The sequence below is a fragment of the Rhinichthys klamathensis genome, unplaced genomic scaffold (genome assembly GCF_029890125.1).
Source record: "Rhinichthys klamathensis goyatoka isolate OS25496 unplaced genomic scaffold, OSU_Roscu_1.1 h1tg000044l_1, whole genome shotgun sequence".
Taxonomy (NCBI): domain Eukaryota; kingdom Metazoa; phylum Chordata; class Actinopteri; order Cypriniformes; family Leuciscidae; genus Rhinichthys; species Rhinichthys klamathensis.
The window spans coordinates 297,166-312,164 of NW_026606591.1; the positions used below are offsets into that span (position 1 = coordinate 297,166).

At 37.3% G+C, this 14,999-nt stretch overlaps 1 protein-coding gene across 1 annotated transcript in view; it reads right to left on the bottom strand.

Annotated features, from left to right (window-relative positions):
* tbc1d9 (TBC1 domain family, member 9 (with GRAM domain)) overlaps positions 1 to 14,999 on the bottom strand; it is a 57,002-nt gene that overhangs the window by 29,192 nt on the left and 12,811 nt on the right. The window contains exons 2-8 of the mRNA XM_056247208.1: positions 13,169 to 13,279; positions 10,494 to 10,612; positions 9,080 to 9,308; positions 5,018 to 5,279; positions 3,416 to 3,623; positions 1,972 to 2,178; positions 616 to 789 (exon numbers count right to left, since the gene is read on the bottom strand). Of these exons, the coding sequence (XP_056103183.1) occupies positions 616 to 789; positions 1,972 to 2,178; positions 3,416 to 3,623; positions 5,018 to 5,279; positions 9,080 to 9,308; positions 10,494 to 10,612; positions 13,169 to 13,279 (1,310 nt within the window). The remainder of the gene's footprint in view (positions 1 to 615; positions 790 to 1,971; positions 2,179 to 3,415; positions 3,624 to 5,017; positions 5,280 to 9,079; positions 9,309 to 10,493; positions 10,613 to 13,168; positions 13,280 to 14,999) is intronic.

Sequence of the window (14,999 nt, forward strand, 5' to 3'; positions counted from 1 at the left end):
GTAATGCAAAAAAACGTACCAAGCAATGTTCTATCACTATTCCTGATTTTGTTCGGCTTGGTCTTACGGGCGTCTATCAGAGTAGAAACTAAAGCTGCTGCTCTCGTATGTTTTCCTTCGCCTTCGGTCGTGTTCTTATGTAAATTGCACGAGCTTATTTTGTTCATTAGATCGAAAGATCTGAAAACACACATTTACCCGCCCACAGACCCTCCCCTCGAAGAAATCAGGACAGAAGTGGTTGAAAGTGGACAAAAGAGACGGATTAAAACACCAGGAGTGAACGGGAATGTGTCTCTCTCGTCTACTGGTGATCCGATCGACCAGAACGCCTCTAAATACCACGAGTAAACAGGTATTAAACACAACGGCTGTTTTTTTTCCATGAGGGGGTTTGGCATCACAGTGGCTTTGTTTCCAGCGGACCATTAAAGAACGTGACACACATGTTTCCAGGAAGTCCTGTAGAATTCAACCAATCAGATTATGACTTTAACTGAAACTGAACGCTTGCCCCTGCTTAACCCTCTATAGATCCGAGCTTCTTCATTAGTCCTATCAGTAAAAAGTGACTAAATTAAGGAGATAAAAAAAGCATTACTGAGGGTGTTGTACCAGTTTGGGGTTGAACTCCTCCGGGGAGCGCCGGCGGTACATGGTCATCAGGGCTTGTGTGGCGGTGGGAACCCTGCTATCATTGAGATTGAACTGCCTGTCACTCTCTCCCTCAGAGCCGAGAGTGCTGCACTGAGGACTACATGACAGGACACTGCCCTGCTGCGAGTACACCTGCACACAGAGGATGGCGTTAGACAGGGCATCTCTAGATATATATATATATATATATATATATATATATATATATATATGTATATATGTGTGACCCGTGCTGGCAAAAGGAGTCGGAACTGATTTCGAGCTACAGGCAAAACAAGTGAAAATTTTTAATTAATCGATTTTGACGCTCTCACAAAAAAAGCCATTCTCTATTGATCCCAATGCTCCAAATATCTATTAAACATCTAAAAGTATCTTTATTTGTGTGTTTTCTGAGAGGAGTACCTTTCCTTTGTCCATGAAAAATCCAGTTTTTCTCTGCTCACTTCTCACGCTTCCCCTTAACACAGGTTTGGTATCGTGTAAAGTGCAGTATTACACCTTTGTGAATATTCCTGACGATTTCTCGATGGCATGAATCTGAACCAATGAAATGTGATTTTCAAACTCATGCTGATGTAAACAAAACTGATCTTACTCGCTCTGACTGACAGATCCATGCGCATAAAGTCTCTCAGACAGCGCGCGATCCCGATATACACACACACACACACACACACACACATAATAAGAGTATTTCAAAATATCTGTCTTTGCGAGTATTCACGCAAACATTATCTGTCATGTCCCAAATGTGATACAATAATGTAGCCCGACTACGCCACCCAATTGAAGAGCTGGGACTCTATTAAAACAAATAACTTTAGCTTGCAAGTTCTTTTAGTTTGGTGGGAGCAACTTAAATAAACATTTGGTTGGGGAAAATCATATTGAGGTGATGTGTAACATTATATTACATCCGTGCAGTACAGTAGGTCTGAATATAGGCTAAACTAAATAAACTAAATAAAATAAAGATCCTATAGATATTTGGTTTTGACTTGGTGAGTGCCAAATTTGGTTGCTAGGTTATTTAGTTTTGTAACCTTCAGAAAACTTGAACTAGATTTTAGTTGAACTAATTAAGTTGATTAAGTTGATTAAGTTGAACTAGACTTAATCGACTTCAAACAGGTGTAACTCAGTCATTTTTTTTGTCTGATTCCAACAAATCAAACATCATTTTGAAGTTTTTTTTTTTTAAATAGAGAATGTGAAAACAAAAATAAGTCATTTTGGAAAATGTGCTCATTGCGACTCATTTTGCCAGCAGGGATTACATATACACACACTAACCAACAGTGTTGTTCCCACCTCGTCGTCTGAGCTGCTGAGGCTGCCTGTGATTTCCCGCTCAAAGTAGATTTTGGAGGAGGTCTGCTGAAGGAAGTCCGAGATCCTCTGCACCAGGAAGTCCCGGTCTTTGAGGTTGGCAAAGAGAAAGGTCATTTTGTTTTTGGTGCTGATTGACAATGGGCTGGGAAGGACGTTGGAGCTATCGGCTTTCTCAACGATGGTCACCTAGTGACGAGAGAGAGAGAGATACAGGATCATGCAACTCACAACCCATTTTATTTTCACATATTTCTGAGAGAAACACTGAAAACGGTATACTTTTGGAACTGACTGGATTGTGAAAGATGGAGGATAACGTGGGATAAATGCTTATAAACACTCAGGCCTGGTTTCACAGACAGGGTTTAGATTAAGCCAGGATAAGGCCTTATTTAATTAGGTTTTATAAACGTCCCATAGCAAAAAAACATTACTGCATCTAAACAATGGCACTTGCATATTTTAAGATATATCAGTGCAAGTTGCTTTCAGCTCAAACATCCATTTTAGTCTGGGACTAGACTTAAAGGATTAGTTCACTTTTTAAAAAACTTTTGCTGATAATTTACTCACCCCCATGTCATCCAAGATGTCCATGTCTTTCTTTCTTCAGTCGAAAAGAAATGAATGTTTTTGATGAAAACATTCCAGGATTTTTCTCCATATAATGCACTTTGCTGGGCACCAAACGGTTCAAGGTCTAAATGACCGTTTCAGTGCAGCTTCAAAGGGCTTTAAACGACACCAGACGATGAATAAGGGTCTTATCAAGCGAAACGATCGGTCATTTCAAAAATAAATAAAAAAGTTAAAGTTTTATAGGCACAAATGCTCGCATTGCGAACTCTCCTGTTCGAACTCGTTCATCAAAATGAACGAATCTTTTTTCGAGTCAATGACTCGAAAAAAGATTCGTTCATTTTGATGAACGAGTCAATGACTCGAAAAAAGATTCGTTCATTTTGATGAACGAGTTCGAACAGGAGAGTTCGCAAGGCGAGCATTTGTGCCTTTAAAACTTTAACTTTTTTATTTATTTTTGAAATGACAGATCGTTTCTCTAGATAAGACCCTTATTCATCGTCTGGTATCGTTTAAAGCCCTTTGAAGCTGCACTGAAACGGTCATTTAGACCTTGAACCGTTTGGCTACCATTGAAGTCCATTATATGGAGAAAAATCCTGGAATGTTTTCATCAAAAACCTTAATTTCTTTTCGACTGAAGAAAGAAAGACATGGACATCTTGGATGACATGGGGGTGAGTAAATTATCAGCAAAAGTTTTTTAAAAAGTGAACTACTCCTTTAAGCTTTGTCTGTGAAACTGGGGGTCAATTATGTAAAGTTTTGATTAAGAAAAAAAACTAAACTAAAACTTTTTATTAGAGTATCATGTCATTAGCTTAGCAATGCAGTGACGGACCTCTCTGAGTGGGATAATCAGGCTGCAGGCGGTCTCCTCTTTACTGGTGAAGCAGATGTAGTTAGTGGAGACAAACATCTGTCCGAGGATGTGCATCTTGTTGAAGGGGGTCCATAGCGTGCAGTCTGTGTGGCCGTCCAATTTCTCGTCCTTCGGCAAGCGGAAAAGCGCCCGGTATCGCTCGCTTTTAGCCCTGGCGTCCAAATCTCTAAAGGCACAGAAACAAATATAATACTGAAAAAAGGCTGCTATAAAGTTTCCTAAAGTTCTTCTAAATGCATATTGCTAACAAAATTGGTGGAGCGGAGCCGCTCCGCACGTCAAAGCGCTCTCGGATAATCCTCTTAGTTTGCACAGACGGCTTTCAAAGAGCCCTGAAGGAGAACCAGATTTGCTACTTCCAATTTCACACAGTTGCCAGACGGCCATTTACTCCAAAATTTAATCCTTCACTATTTTGCATTTTCACTGCCATCTTTAAGGCAATTGCAATATTGTTCATAATATTAACTTAAAAAGTTCCATAAGCAGTTGTGACAAAACAAAAATGTTACAGTATACCACTGCAAGAATTTATTTAAATCACAATATACATTTTATTGAATCATTTTGCTACACGGTAAAAGCATATATTCACTATAATTATTTTTTGCTTGTCTAGCTTTTAATGCACATGCACTTTGAACTTTTGCACAATGCAGAAATAATTTTTTTTTGCAATTATTTTTTGCAAGAAATTTCACCACCGTTTTTTTTATATATTACATAATCAAGTAGTATTGTATATGTTTTTAGTGTATATCTAGTGAAATTTATAATTTTACTAAATTACTACATATTAAAAGTACTTCAGATACTCGTTTAATAATTTTCTCTCTTTTAAATAAAGAAAATCTATTTTTAAACTTTATAGACAAAATATTGGAAGAATAATCACAACAGATTAACATTTAAAATGAGTTATCTTTATAATCTTGTGAAATAAATACTTTTAATATGTAGTAATTTAGTTAAAGTACTTCATCAGGTACTCATTTAATAGTTTTTTCTCTTTCAAATAAAAAAAAGCATATTTTTAAACTTTATAGACAATTTCGGAAGAACAATCACAACAAATTTAAAAATAGTTATCCTTATAATCAAGTGAAATGTATAATTTGACTAAATTACTACATATTAAAAGTACTTCATCAGGGACTCAATTCATCGTTTTTCTCTTTTAAATAAAAAAAGCCTATTTTTAAACTTTATAGTCAAAATTTCAGAAGACTAATAACAAATTAAGATTTAAAATTAGTCATTTTTATAATGTAGTGAAATGAATACTTTCAATAAATTACTACATATACATATTAAAAGTTCTTCAATGGTTACACATTTTATCGTTTTTCTCTTTTAAATAAAAAATGTCTTATTTTTAAACTTCATAGTCAAATTTTCTGAAGAATAAACCACAAATTTAACAGCAGTGCAAAAACAGCGTATTAAAAAAAATGAATCAGTTCAGTTGATATCACTATTTCTCCATAAAAAGTATAAATGTCACCCAGTTTCTCTCAGTTTTATCTCTTCACTGGCTTCATGAGCGATACTGGCACAGACCTTTTGAGTGCCGAGACTTTCTTGGGCGACTTCTTCTTGAGTTTGGGCAGAGAGCGGTCCTGCTCGAAGCCCTTGTTGTCCAGGAGCTGTCTCATGGCTATGTTGGCGAGCTGCTCCATGAGTTTGAAGGTCTCGTTGATGTTCAGGAAGACGGAGAAGACGTGCTCGCTGAGGCGTGTGCTGACGCGCACCATGTCCGGCAGCAGGAGCGTGGCGTTCTTCTCCAGCTGAGTGATGTCAGCCCAGCGGATCACCAGCTTAGCTAAAACGAACCGTTACAAACACACAGATTCATATGGAAGAAGAAGAGCAAACGTTTAGATTCGTTGAGACGGAGCATATTAGCAGAAAATATAGTGGCTTTGAAAGTAAAAACCACACTGTTAGTCTATCCCTCGGAGAGTTAAAGGCGATGTCTAATGCCATTTAATGCATTCTGACTTAATTACTGATTGTCGGTTTTTAATAAAACTTTAACCAAGACTAATGCATAATTTTCCTGATTTTAACATTGGGATGTCTAATGCTAATTCATGTATTCTGACTTATTTACACTGTTAAAGAGTTGGATTCTCATACTAAACATGGCCAAAGTTTTAAAAAATTAGTTGGACGTATGACGTAGTATTTCTGTGCCAAATACACTCCTTCAGGATTCGTATAAGTTTCGGAAAGTTTTTTTTCCCCGAGTATGGCCCTGTATGACGTCATAAAGGGTGTAATTCCTTGTATGGGCAATTCTCCTGGAGGAGCGTGCGCACACACACACACACACACACACACACACATCAACCAGAGCGAGCGCACGAGCTTCGTTCAGGTTACGGAAGGCGATATTTTTTTCCCCAGGATGGTAGGGGAAGGTACCGCCTTTTCGCCTCTGATTGGCTAAAAGGGCTCTCCTCCGATTGGTTATTTGATTTGGCCGTGAAACGTCATCTCTTCAGATGAGAAGTTACACATATACACACACACTAACCTGACCCCTAAACCTACCCATCACACACACACCAACTCAAATCAAATAACCAATCGGAGGAGAGGCCTTCTAGCCAATCAGAGGCGAAAAAGGCGGTACCTTCCCCTACCATCCTGTGAAAAAAAAATCGCTTACGGAAGCCGTCGGCAGCGCTGTCATTTTGTTTTTAGACCATGAAATCAAAAACGTCACCAAAGAAGTGTGTTTTTGCTTGTGAAGGAAAGATAACCTTGTTCAGCTTCTTCAAGAACCCAGCGTTAAGGGAACAGTGGATGCAGTTTGTTTTTCCGGGGCAGCAACAGAGTTGTGCAAGTGTGTTTGTTTGTTCCCGGCATTTCGTTGACAAATGTTTTATAAACCAGGCTCAGTTCGGCGCTGGATTTGCAGATCGTTTGAATCTGCTGAGATGGAGCGTTTCCAGCGTAAAATATCCCGGTCATGAGTCGGAACCGCATGCAGGAAGTAGCCTAACATCAAATGTCTGTCTTTTGTTGGAAATGTAAGTGCATGTAAACAACACAAACGTATAGTGAATAAAAAGTTATCCAGGGATAATGTGATGATCTATTGTGTGTGACTCTTTAGCTCCGCCCACGACACACGCCTCCAGGAGCTCGGCTGTTTTCGGAAAGAATCGGTACAGCGTATTGGTCTTTTATTAATCTAATAAAACTAAAGACTCTTCGGAGATATGAAGGATGCAATACTACTCTATCGGTACTGAAGATGAGTGTTGGGGTAACTCATTACAAGTAACTTGAGTTACGTAATCAGATTACTTTATCAAGTAACTAGTTAAGTAACGCATTACTTTTAAAATTTACAACAAAATATCCCAATCACTTTTTCATATAAGTAACGCAAGTTACTTTGTTTTCCCATGTATTGACTGACAGCTCTCCTGCCTCCATGTTGAGACAAATCGAAGTGCAGAGGCGTTGTGTAAACATGATGGTTACTGTAGTTCTAGACTAAATGTGAGCGTGCATTTACTCATCTCACTTGCACAAAAAAAAAAGATTAAATATTCCTCCAAATGAATAAAATCATAGAAATGCAGGATCAGAATACTATGCAAACCTCCAATAACTAAATATGTTAAGGCGAGACACGGCAGGCAAAACCTGTTTTTTTTTTTGCACTGGTCAATTTTGAGACTTGTGGTGAAAAAAAGTCCGAAATACACATTTAGGTCTTTATTTTACGACACTTTGTCTGTTTGCGTCTTTTGATTTCTCATAAATTCATCAAAAGTTGGCGTAGTAAATCATCCCGCTGCGCCGCGATCGCTGTCTGCACCCTGTCATCACACACACCGTTAGAAAGCTCTCTCTCTCTCGTATAATGTTGTCGGATCCAAATATGGTCATTTCCTTTTTATCAGCAGCCAATCGTGAAAGTAAAAGGGCGCAAATGCGCAATCTCATTGGCTGATGCTAAATCTTTAAAGCCCGTTTTCTCAAAATGACTTTTCTCTCATTCTCAAAGTCCGAAATCTCCACTATCTATACACCAAACTTTCCAGTCTTGTACCTAGTTATATTATGAAGGCATTTACAGAGGGATTTGTAAATATATTATTCCTAGCCTGATTTATATAACATTTTATTCCAAAAAACATGGCAAAAATCATTTTTTAAGGCTATTGACAGTATATTCTGATTTACAGGATAACAAAAGTAGATATCCAAAAATCCCTCTGTAATTTTTTCCCCATCTAATATGTGAACACAATGAAAAAATAATTTTGAACCTGGCTTTATCCAATACTCAGATTTCATTTTTTGAAATATATGCAAATTAGCGCATATTTAATTAGATAATGCCTAATTTGCATATTCAAACATTAAATTACAGAAAACTTGTCATACATTTTTTTCTCATCTTAATGTAGGTAATCAACTGGGAAAGTTTCATGGTGATATCTGCTAGTTAAAAAAATTACCCTATTCACCTGTAGTGTCTCGCCTTAAATAGAACATAATTTTTTATGCATTTAATCTCACTTTATTGACCAGTGTTCTTGCTTCTGACCTTCGATGTTTCAGTTAAACCATAAGCAAAAATTACTATAGATCTTTTTTGTTTTTATGTCTAAGTGTAAAACTTTTTTTTCTCCTGCATCCTATTCTTCTGTTATCCAGAACCGCAGCTGAAAGGTTTGCTTGAGCGGCGCCCTCTGCTGTAACTGTACACGCGTGAATTTGCATGTCCTTATTCATTTCACTTTTGCTGTGAAAGGGTCTTTACATTTGCCCAAAAACATAACTTTTTTGCTATAAAAAAACAAGCCCAGCCCAGGTGAAAATAAGTAAAGCAAAAGTAACGTAACGCATTACTTTTCTAAAAAAGTAACTAATGGCGCTTTTCCATTACCAGGACCAGCTCGACTCGACTCGACTCGCTTTTCGCTCCGTTTTCCATTGCAGAAAGTGCCGCCACAAATAGTACCCGGTCGTCATAGCGACGCATTTCGTTCCTCGTTGCCCCATCAAGCTCTCGCTGGATCCTCTCTTCGGCAACCAAACAAAGGAATGTCTGCACCTCCTCGTTTGACCACGGCGTATTCTTCCGAGTTGCCGTAATAATAGTAAGTAAGTTTAGTAACTATCTCTGGCCAAACTATTTAAAAATGGCGGGGTTAGTCTGGATACTCCATCTGGCGCGTGCAATGATGACGCAGATTCTCTGTGACCAATCAGCAGTCTGCATTGTTTTCACGTCACATTTTAGTATCGGCTTAGCTCGCCTCAGCTCGCTTAGAACCTCGCCGGAGGTGGTACGAAAAAAAGTACCCGAAAGCAGGTACAGGTACAACTTCTACACAGTGGAAAACCAAACAAAGGCGAGCCGAGCCGAGCCGAGCCGAGCCGAGCCGAGCCTAGGCGAGCTGGTACTGTGTAGTGGAAAAGCGCCATTTGTAATGCAATTAGTTACTTTTTAAGGGAGTAACCCAATATTGTAATGCATTACTTTCCCCAACACTGCTGAAGATTAACATGAGACTGCAGAAACTGTGTGTGTGATGTGCCCTTTAAATTCAAAATGGCGTCTGGGCTGACTGCGGTCTCCTCATGCCGTACCCTCTTTCCCGAGCAGGTAGGAGTAGAAGCAGAGGTGGTTGATGCTGAGGTACAGCCAGCCCTGTCGCGGCACCTTCCCCTTCCAGTAGCTGCAGGAGTAGTAGTTCACCAGCTTCTCCTCCTCCGGCATGCCGAAGAGCTTACGAAACTTCGCGATGGCCTCCTTGAACTTGTCCGTGTCGTCATCTTCTTTGATGTCGTGGCTCTTGTTGTATTCTGCTATAATGCCCTGGACACAAACACACAGACAGACGCATGTGAACTCGTGTGACGTCATTTCGAACAAAATCAGGCCAAAACGAAGTTTGTTCGGAGTTCATTTTGGGAGTTCGCAACAGAAAAGTTTGCTTTGTTTGCTTTCAGACACCTTTGAACTACCATTGGTCGGTGGTGATTACGTAATAGGTGGGTGTGGCTCTGAGGCTCCGCCTTCTTTGAGAATTGTTTCATTCTGTTCGGTCTGTCGAGGTCAGACGCGAGTAAAAACATGGTGAGCTGCTTTATAGCAGAAACTGAAGTTGTAATCCTAATTGAAAGAGACGCTGGTCGTGTTTATTCATGTTTAATACTGTAAAGCTGCTTGCTTTTAAATAATCTAGTGTATAAAGTGCTATATAAATAAACGTGAAGTGACTGTACTGGAGTGACGAATTGCAGAGCTGGTGCAAACATTTCCACATCGCTATGATCTTTCCTAAAGTCCACTGTGGTGAAAATCAAGTTTTTAATGTTGTTTATATGCCTATGTGGTGTTTTTAATATGAATTTACACATGGTTTGTCTTAAAGCATAAGTCGACAGCATTGCTGAGTATTTTCTCCTTAAAACTGCAGTGAACCAAAGACAGTCTCAAAAACTCGGTTTGAAATCGCTGGTGTTTCTGACGTCACACACTACCTTGTAACCAATCAGATCAACGTGTGATCGTCAACCAGTGGATCTCTGAGCTGGTGTGAGTGAGTGGAGGCGGGGCTCATTTGCATATTTATAGAACCGCGTATACTAAATGAGGCAAGGGTGTCGAGTTACATTCAAGCTATTTTAAGGCATGAAGACATTTTTTCACAGGAAAACACTTTTAAATATGTAATTTTGGTGATCAAAGATGAGTTTTAAAAGGATAAAATGATTGACTACAGGGGGACGACTTACTTTAACTGCTGTTTTCTCACCCCTGTCATTTCTGTTGTGTTTATTTTGTTACTGAGAGGAAAGCGTGCAGCACACATTTACTTGTTCATTCGTTAACAGTATATCACTGCAAAGGTATTTCCAACTTCTTACGCGAATAACGAAAAATAACTTTGCATTCAAGCATGAAAATCTATTCCTGGAGACCCAAAAACAAAAGCAAGACCTTTACAGGTACATATAAACCAGGGTGCTTGAATACAGTTTCAAATGTTTGTCGAACCTGTATTTTGCCCTTGACGAACGTGGTGATGTCATTCTCGTTCTCGAAGATGGAGAGCGTCTGCAGCAGATTCTGCTCCAGCCATTCCCAGTTCTCCGTGATCTCCTTACGAGAGCTCCCTGCGAGAAACAAAAACATTTTGGCACCTCTTAGTTGTCAAATAATACTAATCCACCAGTTTAGGATAACGAAAGTCTTTAAGTCTTTATCCGCAGCTACTTCGTTTGCTTCCAGTACTGAACAGATGGGTCCGGATTCATCATTTAATTAGCACAACTCTCCTCAGGCAATATATCAAACACATCACTGGCAAGCGAGATGATTCATTAAGATTGTTCTGTTACAAGTGCCCTGGAAATAGGTAAAGGTGGAAATACACAATGATTTTAAAAACACACCAACCATGTTGTTTGACATTTAACCAGAACTCAGAAACAAATACAGTTAGAACATAAAAATCAATAAATGCAATATAAATTTGGTCATTTTACATTAATAAGGCATATATATATATAAACACACACACACACACTGTATATGTATATACATATATATATATATAAAAAAATGTAATAGTTTAATATAAAATGTTATATTAAATATTGATATAAAGTTTATTATTACATTTAAAATGGGTTTGATATATATATATATATTGTAATATTAATTTAGTCATTTTAAATTTATGATATATTTATATGTATTAATATTACATATATTCTAAACAACTGAATAAATGTAATAGTAATATTACATTTTAAATATATACTGTATATGTGTGTGTGTGTGTGTGTGTGTGTGTGTGTGTGTAATATTATTATCATTTATTTAGTTTTTTATTATCTCTGACAACTAACACTTAATACATAATGATAAATGTAATATTTAATATTTAATAATATATAATAATTTATTTATATATCCATCTATCTACCCACCTATCTCTCTCTTTATATATAATATTCAAGTTATTTAATTGTTTATTCTCCCAAAAGTCTCAAAATACCAATGTACTGTAAATGCAGCCTTGAATTATTTCTAGAATATGCATCTTATATATATATATAAAAAAGTGAAAATGCAAAGTCATGCTAAAGCCTTTCACAGAACACATGCACCATCTCAGAGCAGGAAAACGTCTCTCTCGCATTAAATAAAGAGATTTAACAAATGGCTTGCAGCAACCAAAGTAACAGCTTGTGAAATATGAACCAGCATTCGCAGTTGCCCCTAACCAGATTAGCTCAGAAAACGTGCACTCTCCGCTCTCCTCTGGGAAGCCAGCGCGCGCTCTTGGCTTCAGACATTATGCTCTCGGCTAGGGTCGGATAATATGATGGTGAATACTGCGTGGCGACGATACAAATGTTATTGAAATATTTTGTATTTCTCTCATAAGAACATGCTCTTCGATGTATGACCAATTTCGTATTTTTGCTCTAGGATAACTTTAGATAGCTTTATTATCCCTCCTCAAATTAAAAACTAATAAACTTCAAGCATTCTTTAATATATTTCTTTGTTTTTAATTTTATTTTTGAATATTATTGTTTTTTTTATATATAAGTAACTGAAAAATTATTGAAGGCTACATGAAAATGTGTTAATGTGCTATTTATTTAAAATGATTAATTTAAATAAGTTTATTTTTATTTATGTTTAAAAGTCAAATAAAAAAATACTGAGATAAATAACATAGTTAATTGCTCAATAACTGTTTTTGTAGTGGTATGGTATTGCTACTGGCTACCAAAATTTGGGTATTTTGACAAATCTCTCTGTTTCTTCAAGTGTAAATAACATAAATCGCTCCTACACAAATATATCAAGAATTGTGAAGCAGAATCTGCCCTGGTTTAATGTAATAATTGAATGCTTATTTGCCTTTTTTAACCAATATTTACTTGACAGAAAAAAAAGTACTGTTTTAATACATTATTTATTTAGAATTAATATTTTAAATAAATGTATTTGTATTTATAAGCAATTTAAAAACATATTACCTTAAATTAAAAATAAGGTTAAATAAAAGAAAATAGAGAAATTAAATAAAAAAAAACTGAAATAGTTAGCTAAAAATAAAAGTGTTGCTATTGCAATAATTGTGCAATAAAATAACTTTTGTAGTGAAATTGGTATTGAGAAATTCAGAAAATTCTGACTGCTGAAACGTTGGTATTGTGACAGAACTAATTCCATGTCTCTTGATATGCAAATAACAAAGCAGACCTGCCAAAAAAAAAAAAAAAAAAAAAGATCTACGAATCTATACTGGTTGACACATTTGTAGCATTGCATGCCGCCCAGGCCTAACGATTGGTTCCTGGCATGGCGCTTAGTTGCAGTGCGTAACATAACCAGAGGCGCTCTCATCGTAAGTGCTCTTAATTGCACATTAACCGCGCGGTCCTGCATCAGCACACACTTTGCATCCCTGCACAAATTCCAATCCCTAACAAACCACGGCTTTGCTGAAGCATTGATTCCTGCGTTGAAGTTTTGAACCTAAACTGAACTTTAAAAAGCAGAGGCAGTAAGTGAACGTCATGAGCACCGTTTGAAAGAAAAGCGGATTGATTTCCACTAGGGCATGAGGTAATGCTCCGGCAGCGAGAGGCCATCAGGGAGCAGGCGGGATGTGAGGGTGTATTCCAGAACGGGAAGCAGTGTGTTACCGTGGGCGATGGTCCAGTAAACCAGGGAATCGGGGGTCTGGTAGAGGATCCTGTACGGGGCCACACGGGCACTGGAGTCCAACACCACGTCAAGGGTGCCAACCAGCAGACCTGAGGGAAAACACACAGCACACGCTCAGCATGACGATGATGCTAGGATATCAGTAGCCTAAAACAGGAAAATTCACTGCAAAATGAGTGGAGGCGGGGCTAATTAGTTACAATCAAGCTATTTTAACCCTCTGGGGTCTGAGGTGTTTTCGGGGTCCTTGAGATGTTTTGGCATGCTCTGACATTTGTGCTTTTTTCAGTTGCTTATAAACATATTAATGGCACAGGTGAAATTACACTCTATATAGCACACACATGGCTACCATAATATGTGAGCAACATTTATGTACATGTTTGTATTTTTGAGAGAATATTGTTTATGCGTGGTTATTGAAAAAACTAAAAAATAAAGTTTATAATATAAGGCCACAAATAACATACTAAATATTTGTCCACAAGACTTTTGACTAGTGGATGTTATCGCCTAGAGTTTTTGCTTCAAATTTATCTGAAAATCATTCTGCCTTATCATTCACATAAAACAATAGATTGTTTTAAATTGTGAAAAACATTTTTTTGTTTGCAAAGGCAATATGCGGATGGGCGGAACGGCCCAACCCCCTCATGAATAATTAGGCAGTTCTCACCTGAGCAGTCTGCATACTAATGAGCCTTTCATTCAGGGGTGTCACACAAGAAAGAATGCAAGGACAATATATATACACTACCGTTCAAAAGTTTGGGGTCAGTGAGAATTTTATTTTTATTTTTTGGAGGAAAGAAAACAATACTTTTATTTATCAAGGAATAATTAATTTGATCGAAAGTGACAGTAAAGACATTTATAATGTTACAAAAGTCTTTTGAACTTCCTATTCATCAAAGAATCCTAAAACAAACAAAAAAACTGTACAACTGACAGACCAACAACTGTTTCAACATTGATAATAATAATAAATGTTTTTTGAGCATCAAATCCTCATATTATACTGATTTGTGAAGGATCATTTGACACTGAAGACACTGACACTGGTGATGCTGAAAATTCAGCTTTGATCACAGGAATAAATTACACTTTACTATATATTCACACAGAAAACAGCTGATTTACACTGGAGATAATATTTAATACTATAACTGATTTTTGTTGTATTTTTAATCAAATAAGCGCAGCCATGGTTAGCAGAAGAGAATTCTTTTTAAAGTATTTAAAATCGTACCGACCCAAACTTTTGAACGGTAGTGTATATAAATAAATAAATGTTTATACACACACACACACACACACACACACACACACACACACATATATATATATATATATATATATATATATACAAACAATCAAAATATAAATGAAAGCCAAAAGCACATTTTTAGTCACACCTTTTAGCCATCCACATACCATTTTTAGCCATCCACCGCGGTAAAAATAAACCAGTCGCATTGCAAAGTCGTTCGCGAAATGACCGCCAGGTGGCGCAAAGGGACATTTAGCAAAACGTAAGTGGGGCTAATGTCTATTAACAGTAGCCTAAGGATGAAATACTACAAGTTATGGTAATTTCCAAATAAGCCTACAACAAATTGTTGGTCATACAGATAAGATATAATCTTTTAAAACTTTAAAAGGCTAAAGTAGGCCTACACTCTCACAGGCTAAAGACAAAACGTTTTCTCGCTCATGTCAGAAACAGACGTTTGGGTATTTCTCAGTGAGAAAATTCATAGCTGAGCGGTAGAACTTACGGTTCATCATCAAGATGACACGGGTTCAAAT